Here is a 20,207-nt window from a genome sequence, read left to right as displayed (position 1 = left end):
AGAGGCCCACCGCAGCCCGGCGAGGCTTTGCGCCGTCATCGTCCCATCTTTGCATTGCAAATGTCCCGAGGACACATTACGCCCACAATCAAGAAAAATGGAAGTTTTGGGGGTGCATCAAGTTCCTCCATGATTAGTATTCGGGACTCGATGCTGCCGATAAAGGGGTGCGGGGGGGGGGGGTACCTCGGCCGACACGTACAAGCCTCATTAACACTTCTCTTCACACCGGAAGACGACGTGCCTCGGCCTCCTTCGCCACCCACGTCCACTTCATGATTTGTTGCGCGCACATCATACTTCCACAGGACGGGCGCCCCCCCCCTTTCCTTCTCTCGCTCTCTCTCTGTCTCTCCCTCTCTCTCTTTCTCTCCCCCCTCCCTCTCTCTCTCCGCTCGCTTCACAAGTGCAGATCGATAAAGGCACCATTCAAATAGTGTAGGCTGGACTTGTGTGCGCCCGCCAGCCGCTTTTGTGGAGGGAATCCAACCATGTGGAGCACCGGGGGCCGTGCAGAGCGCACCATGAGCCCGGAGACGCGCACACTTGATGCCGCTCTCAGCAGACATGCTCCAGCAGCCCTGGTCCAGGTCTCTTCGGTCCTCTGCTAAATTCGAGACTCGCTCACTTCGTCTTCGTCTCGCAAACTGCATTACCTGTCCGTCCTCCTGAGAGGGGGGAGGGGGGGGTCTCCCGGGAAGAGAAATAGGTTAGGGATTCTATTTATCTAGTTGTCACAATGAGGCGGATTTACAGGGAAGGATGCTACGAAGGATCCATGGAAGTGCGGAGATGCGTTCAATGTGGCCGAGCTCAAACCACCACGATGAGGATTAGGACGAGGATTGTTTTATGGAACCTCTTCTTTTCACTCATGCTCACCTGCGTGGAAGGTAAGAAGCCTTGCAGCAACACTCCGCATCCTCCATCAAGGTGGTGGGGGGGGGGTGCACATAGGTGGAATAGCCCACCTCTGGAGGGACTTTGAGGGGCGCATTTAGGCGGTTTTGGCGCTCAATGCGGGCTTTCAGGGAGCCTCTCAATAAATATTCTTAGAGGAGCTTCTCCTAATAGCCTACGTGAGCTGCTTTGATTAGTAGGCCAACTACTAAATTGTTGAGGTTCGATTCCCTGCATTACCCTAAACAGTGTGGGCTCCTTTTTCAGGTCATTTTTTTTCCCATGTAGGCATTGTAAGTGCTTCTCGGCATCGCACCAGCAACCTGAGCAGGAGTTGGTTTTGTATAATGAGTAACCGGGTTATTGAACCAGTCTTTGGGACCTGGAACCGCAGGCAGGTGCGAGGTGGTCTTGTTAGTATTCAAGTTGGCTCTTCCTATTTGAATGAGGCAACACTTCCTTGGCGGAATGTTCTTCATATCACCCTGGAATTGATGCCTTTTTTTTTTTGTTCAATTCCCTTTTTTTTGTGTCTTTTATGAGACTTCAATGGAATGTTTTTGGATTCTGTAAGTGGGGGTGTAGGTACAGACGTCACAGTGTGTCCCTTGCCTTCATTGTCAGCAACATGTTGAGAACAATTATAGTTTTAAATTCTAATTTCTAGTTAAAATTAATTCCAATTGACATACACAACCACTCCCAAAGCTGGTGTGTTTTCACACAGCGTTTGAGTGTGTGTGTGTGTGTGTGTGAGTGTGTGTGTGAATATGGGTGCCCACAGATTTCAATTACCATGCAGATTGTTCGCCCTCTGAGTAATTCTCATGTCTGTCGATTGGGGGTGGATGGAATGTGCTGCATGCAGAGTAGCAGCATCCAGCAAGTATAAGCCAAGTGGAGTCGAGCAGAGTCGAGCACAGTGCTGTTTTATCGCCACCCACAATGTGGCAATGTCAAACCCGAGGGGGGGGGGCACTGCCAATCCTCCTTGTTCTGTTACTTATTAGGGAGTCAGCCAGCCAGGAATCGGGAAGAAAAAGGTGGGTGATGATGATGATGATGATGATGATGAGGAGGAGGGAAATTGTGTGGTGACACCGAGGAAGGCAGGAGGAAGAAGCATAGAGCTGGTGTTGCTCATTGGTGCTGATGGTTTTTACACAATATAAAATATGTTTACATATTTGACTTGTTTCTATTGTTGGAAATTCCCTAGGGGAAAAATAACAAAAAACAAACTGATTGATGCGTTGCCCCCCCCCCCCCCCCTTTCATTCTTAAATTCATAAATTCAGTTAACGATAGTCGCCCAGTTGTGCAGCTGTGTACATCCCCCTGTGTTGATGGAAACATTTTGCCAAATAAAACTCCTCAACGTCTTTTAAACTGACACTGTGAACGTCCGTGGAGCCCCCCCCCCCCCATACTCATGACAGATCTAAAGAACCACTGTGACTTTTTGGATTGTGGACTCTTTACATTTATTCTTCCACTGCACATCATATAACCGGTTGTCATGGCGACACCACATATAAAACTGCCATTTAAGTTACACAATAGCACAGACACTTCTCGGCCTACATAGGAACCTGTCTGAGACCTTTTTAATTGATCCTCGCATGACTTTGCAGAGCTCCGTTTTGTCCGCATTGTTCGAACCAGCTCGGCATGGATGCGGGCCAGATGGGAGCTAGCAACATTTCTAGCAAAACAAATTCACTAAAACGTAGCCCTGTTAGAATATTAAAGGGGATGTATTATTATTATTATTATTTTTCCACTTCTTTGACCAATACTGTAAATGTCGTTAGAATGTTGTACAGTAAACCTCGGCTATATCGGACTCGGATATATCGGAAATTCGCTCACAACGGACAGATAAAAAAGAACCAATTTTTCTGTAATGCATTTCCAATAAAAATTCATTGCATATATCGGATTTTTTATAACAGATTTCGCCTATTTCGGACAAAATATCCAGTCCCGTTCCAATGCATTTCCATTAAATTTCCCTCGCATATATCGGATGGCCGCATCGTGGCGCTCCGATTCGCTGAATCGTGACAGGCCGCTATACGACGTCATTTGCAGCGTTTGCAGCGTTGCCTGCGCGTCCAGGTACATTGGAAACATAGTCAAGGAAGTGCCTTTTTATAACGGATAAAATCCCATTTACGCATATACCGGATATAAATCCGATATATGCGTAAAACGGACATTTTCCGGTATACGCATATAACGGATTTCGCTTATATCGGACAAAACCAGTGGGAACAATTGAATCCGATATATCCGAGGTTTACTGTATTCTGGTGTTAATCGATGCCAAAGTTTCAGATAATGAGGTTTGATCCCTGAAAAAAATTTGGGAAGGCTCAAAATGCTTGGTTTCAGCTGACATTGCGAAACTGTTCCTTTGTGATGTCACAAAAGGATGGACTTCCTTATATGGGCGTGGCTGTAAGCCAGATACACTCTCTTCCCTCCCCTAAGCTCTGCTTCTCTGTTCGTTCCAGCAATGGCTCATAAGTGGAAGCCATATTTGTTTACAATTCCCTAAGACGCCACCATCAGGCGTCCAAGTGGTTGGAGTTCCCGATTCCCGACCAAAAAACTTTCTTGCTAAGTTGTTGTTGGAGGCAGGAGGAGACACAGTGATCCGGATGTTGCGGGAAATGTTTCAACCTAAAGTGGTGCATCGGTTTTTGATTCTTTCCCATCTAAATTCTGTGGGGAACACATAAAGCCAGCACTTCATGGGAAACGGAAGCGAAGGCACAGGAGGAAGACAAGGGCAACGCAGCCGAGAGTCTCTAGCATATTGAAAAGCAGAGAATAAATGAAAAATAAACGCTGACGATCACTTTGTATGGGAATGGCCCATCTGCCGCGGTTAGATATTCATCAAAAAAACAAGACAGATTTTGTTTATTCTACGTGGATGGCACACGGTGACAAGTGGCTGCATATCAGTTTCTCTGGAGTTTCAGTAATCCAATGGCCACTGTGTCATTGATGAAGACCTTGTCGCAATGTGATTATGTAAACAGATTGGAAAAGCTGCGAGAGCTGATCGGGATTACATTTTGCATGTGTAATTATGGACTATCTGCAGGGGATGTTGGGAATCATCCCACTGCCACTCTTGATCTTCTCAATAGTAAGTACGAGAAGGTAGTAGGTGGCGTCTGGAGGTTTGAGTTCCCGGAGAATTAAAAAGAAAATACATATGTGATGGCGTATTTCGGCTTTAAAATTCGAACCCGGCGTTTAGCTATCGCTAAAAACGGTCCACAGTCGCTATATATACTTTGTTGGTTTTGATGAAGTCACTTCTTCTCCAGTATCAGTTTTAATATAAGCAGTACTCTTGGGGCAGGAGATTGGCAATATCTTGTCTTGGGGAAGAAAATGTCTCACGGTTTGTTGAGATTAAATGTAATGGGTTGAGGAGCCGTGTGTTCCCGAGTCAAGGCCAGAGATTCAAGATGGACTGTGCTCTGCCTCTCAGGGGCCCTTTTCAGCGGAGATTAACCTGTGCCTAATGCCTGCAGGCATTTTGGCTGATAAGAACACATGCATCCATTTGTCACGAGCCATGCTTCGGTTATAATCTACCGCAACCCGCACGGTCAAAATGATCAATGTACACTCATATATTACCCAAGCATTTGAGCAATTTCTGTTAAGTATCATAAAACGACACGCCGCATAAAAACCGATATATATAAGATATATATTTTTGTGGCTTAGGATTGAGTGAGCGGTTTGTTGACGACGCGGTGTTGTTCTCCTGCGATGCCGTATTAAGGCACCTTCACAAATCTTCCTCTGCAATGCTGAGCACAGCTGCTCTTGTTTGTGTTTATGGACTGAAGTTTTGATATGTGACACGAGAGCAGGAGGAGGCCAAGTACGGTGAGGCAAAACAAAAGAAGTTAGGAAGGTACGGTAGCTTTATGTCTGTATTTGTTCCAATGCACGACCTAATAACATCATGCATACATCTCTGTGTGGAGTTTGCATGTTCTCCCCGTGCATGCGTGGGTTTTCTCCGGGTACTCCGGTTTCCTCCCACATTCCAAAAACATGCTAGGTTAATTGGCGACTCCAAATTGTCCATAGGTATGAATGTGAGTGTGAATGGTTGTTTGTGTATATATGTGCCCTGTGATTGGCTGGCGACCAGTCCAGGGTGTACACCGCCTCTCGCCCAAAGACAGCTGGGATAGGCTCCAGCACCCCCGCGACCCTCGTGAGGAAAAAGCGGTAGAAAATGAATGAATGAATGAATATTATCAAGAGGCTTGAGCAGGGTTTTGTAAGAATTAGTTAGAAAGGGTTCTTTATTTGGTGCGCTTGCTTCAATGATTCTATAAAGGATTGCTAAAAACTAATGAAGGGCATTATATTCATTGATTCATTGAGCTCCACCCATGCAGACCTCACATAAGTCTGAGAAAAAATTGTTATGCTCGGTACAACGCTGACTTTGAACGGTGAGTTGAGAACATTCAGATATTTAAAAATAATCTATATTTATAAAATTACCATTCGGTATACATCAGTCTTTTTTAGCCCTGACAGTAGTTTCATTTATATTCACCAAACACTGTCCCTTCTCTGTTGAAAAGCATGCCTAATTTTTGCTCATAACTATTTTAACAAGGTGGCACAGTCTTGCTGATAGGAAGAAGCAGTAAATGTCCTCGAACGGCTGCAGCAGCAGTTTATATCTGCAGTTACAGTCCAACAGGTAGCATCTAATGGCAAGGAAAGTACCGGCAGCCCAAGGTTACGGATGCAGATATAGTACACATAGTAACTATATACAGCAGGGGTCTCAAACTCAGTTTACCTGGGGGCCACTGGAGCTAGGGTCTGGGCCGCATCAGGTTTTCAAAAAAAAAAAATGCATTTATTAAAAACCGAAAAATATACAAACTTTTTCAGTGCTTTGGTTCCGATTTTCTACAAGAAAAGCTCTGATAAAATATTCCACTGTTCTCAAATATCTTCATTTTTATTTTTATGCACAAAAAAAGATGAAAAATAAATAAACAAATCAAGAATAAAGAATATCAATCAATCAGTAATAAATAAATATAATAATAATAATAATAAAACGGCAAATAATAAAAACTTAAGAAACCACATATAGTTGGTGGGTAGACAAATGATTTTTTTCAGATTAAAATGAACAAAGCATTATTAGAGCCCTGTAGACATGACAAAACACGACTATAGTCACATTTATACTCTTTTTATTTACAACATATTGCGCAACTGCAAGGTCTTGAGACACATGCTAACTCGCAAACTAGAGCGCTAGCGACCTCAACGGTAGCCTTCAAGTTATTTCCTTTAAACTTAAATAGCCAAAAACTCACCACTTCCACACGGATAGGGAGGATAACTATTAACAGTTATTTAACCTTTAACATGAACATGAATCAAACGTAATAATTTTTTCTGGGTACATGATACCATACAGCATCCATATCAAACTTGCGCGGGGCCGCACTAACATTAAACTTTCATATCAAGGCGGGGGCCTCCGCCACGTGTTTGAGACCCCAGATATACAGTATATAATGACTTTTTTACCCCGGTCTTTTATGTAATGCTAGTGATTGGTCCACGCCATCTTAGTGGAGCTTCAAGAAAGAGAAGTGAGGGAAAGGGACCTTCTTGTATTATAGATGAAGAAACTGATAACAAACAAATACTGTGTTAGTCAATGACAGTAACCGGTAGGGGAATCGAGTATTTGCGATGACTTGCAGTGAGTCCCTTACAGCGCTCTGAAGGAATTTTGGCCCACTCATTGTCGTAATTCAGCCACATTAGAGGGTTTTCGTTTTCGTAAATTTGTTTCTATTCCAGCCGTTCAGAAGTGGACTTGCTGGTGTGTTTTGGACCATGGTCCTGCTGCAGAACCCAAGTTGGTTTCAGCTTGAGGTCATGAACAAATGGCCGGTCATTCCGATTCCGGTTCAGATTTCATGGTTCCGTTCATCACAGCAAGTCTTCCAGGTCCAGCCCACACACCATCACACCACCACCACCATATTTTACTCTTAGTACGATTTTAACTATAATTGTATTTTAGTTGTATGTTATTTTAGACAATGTGTTACACAATACGCTGTGTGCTCGTGTTCCTGCTTTCGTGAGCCCTTTAAACATGTGAGGTTGCTTTGCGTGAGTAAATAACGAGAGATCCTCTCAAAAACGTAATTGAATTTTACAGTTCATGAGCAAGACACCCCAAATGTACATGAATAAAGGATGTGTTACAAAATATTGACTATTAGGAGGATGTGATGTCCACCCGCGTTTACTTCCCAGAGGAATCCCCCACATATTTTGCATTCAGGGAAAAACACAACCAAAATCTGACAAACACGGTGAAACAGAAAAAACACCCAAATAGTCAGATAAAATATCACCGTACTGCAGAACTTTGTCGCCCCTCTTTGTAACGCCGTCAAACTGCTGCTGGGACCGGGATTACCATAACGAGCCAGCATGCTTTTTGATGGAAAAAGATGGGTGCAATTTTAGCCCGTGTGTTGTGAGTACACGTTTATTTTGGTGCCCACATGACTCAGTGGCTAGTTGACGTTGTGTGTCACATGTGAGTTGACTTGTGGTGTTTTTGTTTGGCGCTGTGGGTGAGGTGGGAGTCTCGAAAAAAAAACTCATTAAACCACTAATGGAATGTCGGACTATTTTCTTTGTGGCCAACGCTCATCACTGTCGTGTGTCAAAGGTTCAAATTAAATATTTTGGAAGCATCCGGGGGACTGGATGTTTTTGCCCCCACTTGTATGTATAAGAAAAGTGTAAAAAAAAGGGGGGGTTGTTTGGGATTGAGTTGTTGAATATTAAAAAAAAAACACGTAAATAATGGCAGTCGCGGCAGAATGTGCTGCACTTAGTCGAAATTCACGACTAATAGCGTGATGACCTTATGGTGATGGCTGGGTTTGCTTGAGAGATGAGGAGTATCACTTGTGAATCAGACATTTTCAGCTTGTCAGATATCATGTAGACAAGTCCTGAACCTCGTTATGTCACAATATGCAAATGAGATTAGTGAATTTACTCCCATCACAAACTTTTTTTTTTAAGATACAGAATTTTGAAATACTTGTAGTAATATCCATCCATCTATATATCCATCCATTTTCTATGCCGCTTATCCTCATTAGGATCGCGGTGTTGTAGTGATATCAAAACTGAAGATTTTCTTGCAAAAACGCTGGTTTCTAAATGGTTAAAGGTCGGCGATCGGCCATAAAATTGTAATGTATGCACCCCTAGTTCCTCTCCTATGGAGAATCCCCAACCTATTAAATGTGAAGCAGCGTGTAGTCTCTCCACACAAGGCCATTAATTGGGGATTTACTGAAAAATTAATAAGGGCTATTGTTTCAAAGGGATGAAAAAAGTGGATTATTGCTCAGTGGCTCTTTTCCCTTTTCGGGAATACTGAAATGTAGATGTTATTGTTTGCTTGGGAGACCGGAGGAGAGAGGCTGTGGTGTTATTGGATGCGATGTTGGCTCACACTTGTGTTTTTCAGCGCAGGTTTCAGTGTGGCAGCACAGCGTCAGGTGCAACATGAAACATCCACATAACGAACGTATCTGCAAGGAACTGGTACTCGAAGTACCAGCAGCACCGAGACTTTCAAAGTCTGTTATTATCCTTGGCCACATAGACCTGTTATTTCCGTGTGCAATGAAGCACATATTTGTGCACATGCCAACGGTTATAAGCGTGGCGTGGTGTTTTTGATTGGGACATTTTTCATCTCAGTGCTTGGCAATTTAAAATCACCAAATGGAATATTACGAAGCCACGAAGCTATTTCCCAAATTTTACTGGCACACTCATGAGGTAATAGTAATTCTTTAAAGAGCATCTTTTCTGCTTCAGTTGTTTGGAGTTTCCTATTCATCGAGCATGCGGCCACGCATAATGCACCGCCGTGGTTATGCACATTCTATTTGTATGAATAGTGAAGGTGCGGCGGAGCCACAAAGATAAACTCTTACTCTGGGGACATCAATTTAAGGTCTCTGTCTAGGCCCACGGTTGCATGCATTGCTGGTTGTGCTGATGAGAGAATTATTTCTCACCCCCCCCCCCCCCCCCCCCCCCCCAACACACATTTTATCTGTGGCTCAAAGTGCAGTTTGTTCTGGGAGAAGTGCTTGGATTTCTGCAAATAAAATGACTTTTTAATATATAATGCCGTACTCTTCAATGGGAAGCAGACTGGTAATTATTTTTTTATTTGCTTTGTTTATTTTGTGAAGGTTTTACTCTCATTCTGTCATAAATGACAATACCCCAGTAAATGAACATTAACCTCTACACTCTTATTTTAAGAAACATGAATAAATGGGGTCTCGTGGTTAGCGCGCAGACCTCACAGCTAGGAGACCAGGGTTCAATCCCCACCCTCGGCCATCTCTGTGTGGAGTTTGCATGTTCTCCCCGTGCATGCGTGGGTTTTCTCCGGGTACTCCGGTTTCCTCCCACATTCCAAAAACATGCTAGGTTAATCGTCGACTCCAAATTGTCCATAGGTATGAATGTGAGTGTGAATGGTTGTTTGTCTATATGTGTCCTGTGATTGGCTGGCCACCAGTCCAGGGTGTACCCCGCCTCTCGCCCGAAGACAGCTGGGAGCATCCCCCATCCAGCACCCCCCGCGACCCTCGTGAGGAAAAGCGGTAGAAAATGAATGAATGAATGATTGAATAAATGGTTAAATATGGTAATAGTTATAGTTTATATACGCAGTGTTGTGGAAAAGTGTCTCATTTTTTCACATGTCAACATGGAACAGTGTTAATATTCCCAGGAGTCATCGGCCAACTAGCGACAACTCATACAAGAGGTCACAAAAGACCCCACAACAACATCCAAAGAACTGCAGGTCTCACTTGCCTCAGTTAAGGCAAGCTGTTGTAAGGTTAAGTCAGCTGGGATTGGCTCCAGCATAGCCCCCCCCAATGAGGATAAATGGTTGCAATAATTGGCGGGGTACACCCTGGACTGGTGGCCAGCCAATCACAGGGCACATATAGACAAACAACCATTCACACTCACATTCATACCTATGGACAATTTGGAGTCGCTAATTAACCTAGCATGTTTTTGGAATGTGGGAGGAAACCGGAGTACCCGGAGAAAACCCACGCATGCACGGGGAGAACATGCAAACTCCACACAGAGATGGCCGAGGGTGGATTTGAACCCTGGTCTGCTAGCTGTGAGGTCTGCGCGCTAACCACTCGACCGCCATGCCGCCCAGGATGCAATAATAATAAGTTCAATTTTGAAACTGCATTTTGTGTTCAGTTGTTTTATCATTGACTAATATTTACATTTAGTTTGATAATCTTAAACATTTAAAGCGATTAAGTCATTTTAAGGAACTGTACAAATAAAACCACATGGGATCAGTCATTAAAATGTACATAAAAAAAAACGACTCGTGCTGTATCTTCAATAATGACATTATTAAATGAATACTTCTCTGAGCATAATTATCCTCGTAATGGCAGAGGCTATATTTGAAGTGTGCGAGGAGACTGTACATATATATATATATATATATATATATTAAAAAAAAACAATATTTCGCCTTGTGGTGCTTTATTAGAGGCGGAGGCGGCAAGACAGAAATGCAGCAGCAAATGAAGCCTCCCAGGATGTTTATTGACCGATGTTTTGCAGGCTTTATCTTTCTACCCTGCACTCTGTAATCAGGCCTCGCTGATGGATATCTATCTACGTTGGCCGCGTCCCTTTTAAGGTCAGGTGCAAATCAATGCACGTTTTGTGAATTTACTATTGATCGTAAGGATTGGTTAAGCTTCCTCCTTAATGACAAAACATCGTTATGAACAATGGCGGAACACTGCTCTTGCGCATGGAGGGAAAATAATGTGTCAGAAATAAGTCAAGAGAAGCAGCTTGAAAGTGCATAGCTCAGTAGGCTGGTGGATGGTGGGCCCAGAGTGCCTTTGAAGAAACATCCTGTGATGTATGAGGGGTGAAGGCAAAGCACTATAGATCAAACAGTGGCCCGTGTGGTGCTCAAAGCAAGGCCTCTTTCTTCTTAACAGACTCATTTATTTACTTATTTGTATTAACATGTATTCATTCAGACACATGTTGTAAGATGTTCTTCACCGTATGCGCCGCTGTAGTCGAGCCGCAGCCGATATAGTCCTGATAAAAATTTTAAAACCGGTTGAAAAATCGCAATAATTTACATTTTGCACTGGATCTTCGGGAGGCTCTGAGTATAGCTTCAAAATGGGAGCAAGACAAAATAGTTTGAGTCAGCAAATTATTGCAGACAAGCATTAAATGGTAATTTGCACCAGCGCACCACTGTGCGCAGCCAATTTGTTAGATTGGACTGCGCCAAGATGGGCGTAACGGCGCACCATGTGAGGTGTTCGCATTTTCAGCTTAGCGCAGTGACACTTTCGTGACAGACCAGCTCGACAGCTCTGATCTAGTCTATTCTTGGCGCAGGTGAAGCGCACCCTGCACATCACCAAAAGTGTTTTTCACAGTGCCAGGCAGGTTTCAGTGGAATGAACAATCACGAGGTGGCGTCCGTGGTGCATGACGCGCATTGTGGCGCATCTGATGCGCATCTGATGCGCAGCTGTGCTTTTAAAGAAATCCAACAGTGCAAAATGTAAATTTGTGCATTTTTTCCAACAACTTAAACTTAAATATGAACGTTAAGTCAGTATTATTTCGAGTGTTGGGTGTGGTGTGGTAGCTCGCTACAATCGTGAGCTAATGTTCAGATTGACTGCTGGTTTAACTGGATGATAGTACAGTAATACTTCAAGTGTACATTGTACTTGTACTTTGTAAACATCAACTTCTAAGTGGCTCATTTTAGTGCATTGTTTGAATTCTTTGCTCAGTCCGATCCATCGTTTAATTTCACATACGGAAAAGTTTTTAGTTCATGCATAGAAATGTTTTAAATCTAATCTTTGCCCCAAGGTCGTATTTCTCCTCTCTTGTTGAGAAGAATTGTATTCCGTTTGTGGGTAGCAGATTATTGTTTGCTTTTTGCATAAGTTTAGCTGCTTGAAAGTTTCCCAGATCAGCAAATTTTAATAAGTGTGATTTTAGGAATAAAGAGTTTGTGTGTTCTCTGTAATTGGCGTTATGAATTATGCTAACAAATTATTTTTGTAGCGCAAGTAGTGGGTGAAGTGACCATTTTTCATTTGTGACTTTTCTTATTAGCTCTTCCTTACTTTCTCCACGACAAAATGAGGTCTGCAAATAATACTAGCTTTTAGGTCTTTTGTGACTTTACACATGTCATTTATGTATAGTTTATGTAACAGTTTTGGTCCCAATATTGAACCCTGGGGTACACCACAACATATATTTAAGCAAGCAGAGGTATGTTTATTCTTCTAGTTTCATACTGTATATTTTTAGTACCTTTTTATCCGGTTCAGACCAGATCCTCTCATTCCATACGTCTGGGAAAATCGAAATGTAAGTCGCGGTTACCATCGATGCTCAATGCCCAACCATGGTAGCCATTGGCAATGGCCATTTACGAGAAAAGGGTTATGGAGCAGAAATGAAAATGTCGATCTAAAATTGGAGGAGAACGCTGCTAGCTTGCTGTTGGCGGTAGGAGATGGGCTAGCCCAGGGGTCAGCAACCCGCGGCTCCAGAGCCGCATGTGGCTCTCCAGCCTCTTTGTTGCGGCTCCCTTTGCAATGCTTGAATATTTTTTAGCACCCGTGTGGTGAAAATGCACGTCTTTGTTATGAGTTTACAAAAATCCAACTTTGTGTGAGACCATGAATGCATCCTGACTGAGTTCTGACTGGTGACTGAATGAGCAGACAGGATGCTATCCAGTTCTCTCTGACAGGTTAACATGAAGGGAAATGAGTAATACTTTGAGTTATTTGAGTTATTAATTATTATTAATGAGTTATTTGACAATTCTAAAAAATAAATTAGAGCTCATTTAAAAACAAAAGTTTATCTCCAGTACTAGCAAGAGTACTCCAACTCGTCTTTTTTTTTTCCCTCCAATGTTGTTTTAAACATACAACGTTTTGCGGCTCCAGGCTATTTTTCTTTAGTGGGCAAGTGGGTGAAATGGCTCTTTTCATAGTAAAGGTTGCCGACCCCTGGGCTAGCCGTGTGTCCAAAATAGACATTTTGCTGGTGGTCTTGGAAAATATGTCCCGCGAAAAGCGATGATCTGCTATGTTCGTTGGCTGGAATGACCAATTGACGGACACAACGATGGTGCACAAGTTTATTACTCTTACATAGCGTACACACAACACAAAAGCATGAGGGAGTAGTGTGGGATTGCTGTTCATTTTGCTGCCGAGGATTACACAAAACCTACACAACAAATTTTGGCACAGGTGTTAAGCAAGGATCTTGTTCGGCTTCTTTTCATTGGCAGATTTGATGTTGTTTTTGTTGCTGCCAGAAGTTAACTGGCTGTTAGCAAGACAGACATCTCTATTCTTTGCTTTTTTTTTTACGTCTGTGTTCACAACAAAGGTCATTTATTGCAATCTACTACCTCGTTGTTATCCGACGGCTAATTGCATAAACAACTGCTAGCAGAGTGGAGCCCTGCAAGCAAATACGCGGGCCGCATTTCTTTCCCACTTTTGTAACAGTTCAACCTTGACAGGTATTGATTATAGGAACGATCCAGCACAAACGGGATTCGAACATGCAAAGCCACCGTCGTCCCAATGTTTGCCATGAAAGACAAGCAGGTCAGACCAAAGTCTTCACTTTTTCAGCGTCTCTCCATCATTTTGCCCCTTTGACTGCAACATTGACACATCGGCTGTAATGATGTCCGCCGAGGGTTAGTGCTTCAGTTACTGTCTTCTCAATTGAAATTCAAAGTGCTCCGTGTGAAATGTCCTTGAAACTGAAGCCCACATTGTTCCTGAAGTGGCGTTCGTATGTCACTTTGACACAAAGCTCCTGTCAAGTGAGTCTAATATCACACCTCGGTTTGACACCGTTAAAACACGTTCTTTTCTCTTGATGCTGTTCTCTTCAGACTTTAGTGTACAACGCAATAGTTATCATCAATCACGTTAAAATGACATTTATTTGATTTACATTCAATTGTGCTGGATGCCACAAACAAACTGGCGTCATTCTAAAGCTAAATCTTCTAAATCAGGGGTGCTCACACTTTTTCAGCATGCGAGCTACTTTTAAAATGACCGAGTCAAAATGATCTACCCACTACAAAAATGCAAAACATCTATTTATTTTCAAATGTATTGAGGATTATTTGTACGTACAATGTATGTTGATGTACCTTACATAACCAAATGAGCCAATATTGCAAAACACACATAATTAACTATTAACATTTGTTGTAATTACCTGAGTTTACTTTGATGACTTGCACTGAATTGAACCAGCCAGGGATGCATAGTCCGGACAGTAGCTGCTGATAGCCAGCCTCAAGCACACTTCCAAATGTTTATCAGTCTTGGATAATATCCGTATCATAATATCCGTATAATATTCCATATCCGTATGGAAGTGATATGTTTTTTTCCTTTTTACTTGGTCCAGTTTTTGCCTTTTTACTTGGTCCAGCTCCTTCACTCATTTTAGTGACCATAAACTTTAGCGAGGGCTTAAAATCTAACGCAATTCGCCGACTAGCTTAGCACTTTGCATCGTTGTTTACGCATGAGCGGTGACCTAAAGGTCAAAATTCAGTTGTCATCTGACTGGTTGTCCTGTATGTCAATCAAGTAACGGCGATGGATGATAGGCTGACATCGTAAGTTCTGCTGCACTTAGAGACGTTGTTTGATTTGATTGGTCGCCCGAAGGGCAACATTCAGTTGTCATCTGAATGGCTGCCCTGTATGTCAATCAAGTGACGGCATTGATGCTGGGATGATATTTTTTTAATGTCACGCCGCGATCGACCAGCGATCGACCAGTACCACCTCCGCGATCGACCGGTAGCTCGCGATCGACTTAATGAGCACCCCTGTTCTAAATCTTAACACTATCGAAACAACAAAACTCAAAGTGCCTCCCTCGCACTCTGCTTCCCTGACATGAGCCAACTAGGATTTTTGTCTTACTGTAGAACTCAAACGACACTGACCATTGCAACGGCTCAATAACTCCAGCTCCACTTTTGTGTGGTTGCAGCGTCCTTGAAAACTCCTCAAGGAGACGCTCTCACTGTTGAGACTTTTTGCTGCTGCTTATATTTTATTTCACCAGCAGGTGTCTCCAGCGTGCGTTTAAAGCCTTGAGAAAATGAAGCTTGTGTCAGCAATCTGGATGGAACGTGTCTGTGTTTCGAGAAGCTTGATCTGGCCGTCACAGAAGAATTACTTCTGGTTTGAATCTGCGTTGTGATAAAACTGCATGCACGTATGCCAATTGAGGTCATTTTCAATGTTTTTTATTCATAAAAAGGTGTACCTCTAGGATTAGTGTTTTTATTTTTTTTTTACAAACAGTATTTCACCAATGTACATAATGTCTGCATACTTTGGAAAACCCCAAAACACGATTGTAAGTAGTTTTTGTATGTTATACGATTGAAAAGTACTTGTCCTTCGTAATCCCGACACTGACAAAAGGGACTGATTTTTAAGTTTTTAGGTGTACTGGGAAGATGCGAAGATGGGACAAAGTTCCAAAGTTGGTCATAATTTGTTGGGATTGGTTGAGTTTACAGCGAGGAGACCAGGGTTCAATTCCACCTTCGGCCATCTCTTTGTGGAGTTTCTTCCCGTGCATGCGTGGGTTTTCTCCGGGTACTCCGGTTTCCTCCCACATTCCAAAAACATGCTAGGTTAATTAGCCACTCCAAATTGTCCATAGGTATGAATGTGAGTGTGAATGGTTGTTTGTCTATATGTGCCCTGTGATTGGCTGGCCACCAGTCCAGGGTGTACCCCGCCTGTCACCCGAAGACAGCTGGGATAGGCTCCAGCACGCCCGCGACCCTTGTGAGGATAAGCGGTAGAAAATGAATGAATGAATGTTTGAGTTTGAGCTGCATGGTGTCCGAGTGGTTAATACGTAAGACGCACAGTCAGGAGATCGAGGAGATCTGGGTTTGATTCTTGGGCATCTCTGTGTGGAGTTTGCATGTTCTCCCCGTGCATGCGTGGGTTTTTTCCGGGTACTCCGGTTTCCTCCCACATTCCAAAAACATGCTAGGTTAATTAGCGGCTCCAAATTGTCCATAGGTATGAATGTGAGTGTGAATGGTTGTTTGTCTATATGTGCCCTGTGATTGGTTGGCCACCAGTCCAGGGTGTACCTGGAAGACAGCTGGGATAGGCTCCAGCATAGCATAGGATAGCATAGCATAGCATAGCATAAGCGGACGAATGGTTGTTTGGGTGAATTGACGTGGTGAGAAATTGAGAAGTGAGCAACAGCCGGGGTCATTTTGGTGTTGTCTGTTAGTCAAACAGGCCGCCTGCTGAGCCCCCCCCCCACCCCCTTGTTTAAGCCCGGCCTTGATGATACCGATTCATACTACGGAGCTTTGTTTCCCCCCACTGTGCATTCACGGCATGTCGTTAATTTGTTTTCTCATCAAACTATATGTTGGACGTGACATCAACATGCGACTGCAGGAAGCCCCCGTGAGCGGGTTGAGTGAATGAAGCGACGTTGCAGGTTGGAAGGCAACTGAGCCGTGACAGCAGAGTTCAAAGAAGATGTTGCGTAGCTCAGTGATGAATGCGTTTAATGTACATCCTTTCCACGTGCAGGGAAACATATTGTGGTGCCCTTTGAAGTAACTACATGCATGTACAGTGTTTTTTTTTTTTTTTTTTACTAATGGAGCTTTTATGGAGCCGGGAGTACTTAGCATATGACAGGCTTGTGTGATAATTCATAATAGATTGATTTGGTGGGGAGAAAACAGGAAGTACTAGCAAAGGGGGGGATAGAGATGTTTTACTGAAAGAAAGCACATATTCAGGCAACAACATATGGTAATGGTAATGGTAATGGTAATGGTAATGGTAATGGTAATGGTAATGGTAATGGTAATGGTTTTATTTCATTTCAACATGCATCAGATTACAATTGAGTGCATCCCATAATCAGTTCCCAGTTCCACATGTCCGAAAGGAGTAGGAAGAAGCAAAGCTTATTAAATCCTACCCCTCCATCTGGTACTTTTACAATCAGTAACTGTTACATTTGTTCACTTCCTGCTTTCCATAATACAGGTTAAGGTTTTTTTTTTTTTTTTTTTTTTTTTAAATAATGTACCTCGTACCGAAGTACTCGGTGATATGAGCATCCAATGCCATAATGGGTACCATAGTGCGTGTCAATATAGTGATATATATAGCACATCATGACTGGTTCAAGACTCTTCATCCTTGTATTTAGCAAACATCAACTGCTTGTATTGTTTCTTGAATTGGCTCATCGTTGTGCATTGTTTGATTTCCTTACTCAATCCATTCCATAGTTTGATTCCACATACTGAAATGCTATGGCTAGCATAACGTAGTCCTAGCATAGAAGTGTTTCAAATGTGGTTCTTCCCTGAGATCATATTTCTCCTCTCTTGTAGAGAAGTATTGGATGACATTTTTAGCTAATTGGTTGTTTTTAGCCTTAAGATGAACTATATCAACAAGTTGAAGTATTTGTGATTTTAGAAATAAGGAGTTAGTATGTTCTCTGAAGGCGGCATTATGAATTATCCTTACTGACCTTTTTTTTGCAGTACATTTAGCGACTGAAGATTGCTTTTGTAGTTATTGCCCCATATTTCCACACAATAAGTAAGATATGGTAGAACCAGAAAAAAACAACACAAAGAGCCAATGCATGAGAAAGAGTTTAAAATGCAGGAAAAATGCAGACAGAGTTGTGGGGATTGTGCAGGATGAAACAAATACTCTCATCTAAAGCAGAGGGGAGTCAAAAGGAGGAAGCTACTGTAGGTGTCCTGGAAATGAGGATATCTCATCCCCACAGACGCTATTAAGCATTCAATACAAGCAGTGTTTTGAGTCAGAATACCCACATACAATATTAATGTGTGAGAAACTCTGCCGTATAGAGACACTCACCAGCCACAACTAGTTGCACTTGCACAACACATAATGAGATCAAATCCAAAGATTCTGCCAGAATTTGGACTTATTTACGAACCGAGAGAAACACGGACTTGTCACCACGATGCAGTATTCTACAAATACTTCAGCTACAATACAATATTGTACCGCTGTACTATTACAAGGGAGCTCATAAAACTGATATTACCTTTCTTTCACAATCAGAATCATCCTCGAAATCCAAAATGTGTTATTATAACGGATAACATCATCAATTCCAGCAGTTAAAACAGGGATGGGCAAACCTTTTGACTCGTGGGCCGCATTGAGTTAACAAACTTGTGCGGAGGGCCATAACATATTTTTAGCACACACGATTTTATGCTTATAACTCTAACAGTCCGCCTTGAATTATTTGTCTTTTTTTTTTTTTTAATAGGACATCCGACTGGTATGTTAAAAGTTTAAATATTTTAAAGCAACTGGCGGGCCGGATTTCAACGCTTAGTGGGCCGCATGTGGCTCCTGGGCCGTAGTTTGCCCACCCCTGCTATTATTCATTCATTCATTCATTTTCTACCGCTTTTCCTCACGAGGGTCGCGGGGGTGCTGGAGCCTATCCCAGCTGTCTTCGGGCGTAAGGCGGGGTACACCCTGGACTGGTCGCCAGCCAATCACAGGGCACATAAAGACAAACAACCATTCACACTCACATTCATACCTATGGACAATTTGGAGTCGCTAATTAACCTAGCATGTTTTTGGAATGTGGGAGGAAACCCGGAGAAAACCCACGCATGCACGGGGATAACATACAAACTCCACACAGAGATGGCCGATGGTGGGATTGAACCCTAGTCTCCTAGCTGTGAGGTCTGCGCGCTAACCACTCGACCGCCGTGCCGCCTGTTGTTCTTTAATGTTACACACAATTCATTAACATTAAAGCTACAGACACACAAAAAGGTGGCTAGATTTTGGTCAACAGACTTTGAACACACCATTCCCGGACATCTAAGATTTATTTGACATTGTTGGGTGGCAGTGCCTCAGGAAGTAGAGCATGTCGTCCAGAACCCGGAAACTTGATGGTTCGATTCTCGCTCCCATCTTGCTGTTGTTGTGCTGTGTATCTGGGCAAGACGTCACCCACCCACCTTGCCACTAGTGCTGCCCACACTGTTGACTGAGTGTTTAGTGGCGGTCGGAGAGGCCGTAGGCCTGAATTGGCAGCCATGTTTCCATCAGACTACAGCTGTGACTGCAGATGTGCAGCAGCACCAGTCTGGGACTGATGATTGAATATGAATATGAAATTTAATCTATTATTATTCTGCAAATGTAATAATATGGGACTTAAAGTCAAAAGTTTTGAAACGATACTAATAAAAATAAAACAAGTACTGCAGTGCAAAGGTAATACAATGCTGTTTTTACTGAGTACTCTCAGGATTGACATCCTGCTATGCATTTTAATAATCCAAAAGTGATTTCATGTTCTTCTCAAATGATAACAGAACTGAACATAATACAACAATAAGCTCCAAACTATCTCCAATTGGTACATGTTTTTCCTGCAGTGAAGCCACGGCTCCTCACTTGACCAAAATGCTTTCATCTCCAGCCAAGCCGGTGTGCTGCTTGACTAAAACTCTCTGCCAATTTGCTATGATTGCACTCTTTGTTCTGTGGTGCTGGGGAGGCTTCCCGTGGACGCATAGGGACCAGATAAAAACACGTCTTAGCATTTATATTGAAGTAACGTTACATCTTCATATATCGGTGTCTCATCGTAATATGTCTGTGAGGAGGCCCAACAGTGGAGTCTTCAACTCTGAACCTGGTGTATGGAATCTTTGACCACTAGGAGGTCTCCGGTCAGAGAACCATCAGTCATCAGATGGACTCAACTTTTATTGCGGACTTTGAGATATACACACAGTGCATTACATTTGTTTAAATATAAACTGGATATTATTCTAAACAATGGCAAATATACTTGAATATAATTATTGTCAATACAGTTGTAGTCTTAATGGAGACCAATTATGTTTTTTCCACTTTTCTGACCTATAAATGTAGTTGGAATTAATGTATTTAGAATGAATAGGTGCAGGTTCTGGAAGATCTACAAAGTTTTCTGTGCGG

General features: G+C 42.7%; 1 protein-coding gene across 6 annotated transcripts in view; it reads left to right on the top strand.

Moving 5' to 3' along the window:
- Window positions 1–350: 350 nt before the first annotated feature.
- The window catches only part of LOC131105461 (CUB and sushi domain-containing protein 3-like), a 255,318-nt gene continuing 235,461 nt past the window's right edge, over window positions 351–20,207 (top strand). For all 6 annotated transcript variants that reach the window (XM_058053597.1, XM_058053598.1, XM_058053599.1 and 3 more), the window contains exon 1: window positions 351–893. In XM_058053597.1, the coding sequence (XP_057909580.1) occupies window positions 740–893 (154 nt within the window). In that variant the 5' untranslated portion in view covers window positions 351–739. The remainder of the gene's footprint in view (window positions 894–20,207) is intronic.

The sequence above is a fragment of the Doryrhamphus excisus genome, chromosome 17 (assembly GCF_030265055.1).
Source record: "Doryrhamphus excisus isolate RoL2022-K1 chromosome 17, RoL_Dexc_1.0, whole genome shotgun sequence".
Lineage (NCBI taxonomy): Eukaryota > Metazoa > Chordata > Actinopteri > Syngnathiformes > Syngnathidae > Doryrhamphus > Doryrhamphus excisus.
This window is presented reverse-complemented; position numbering and strand designations above follow the sequence as displayed.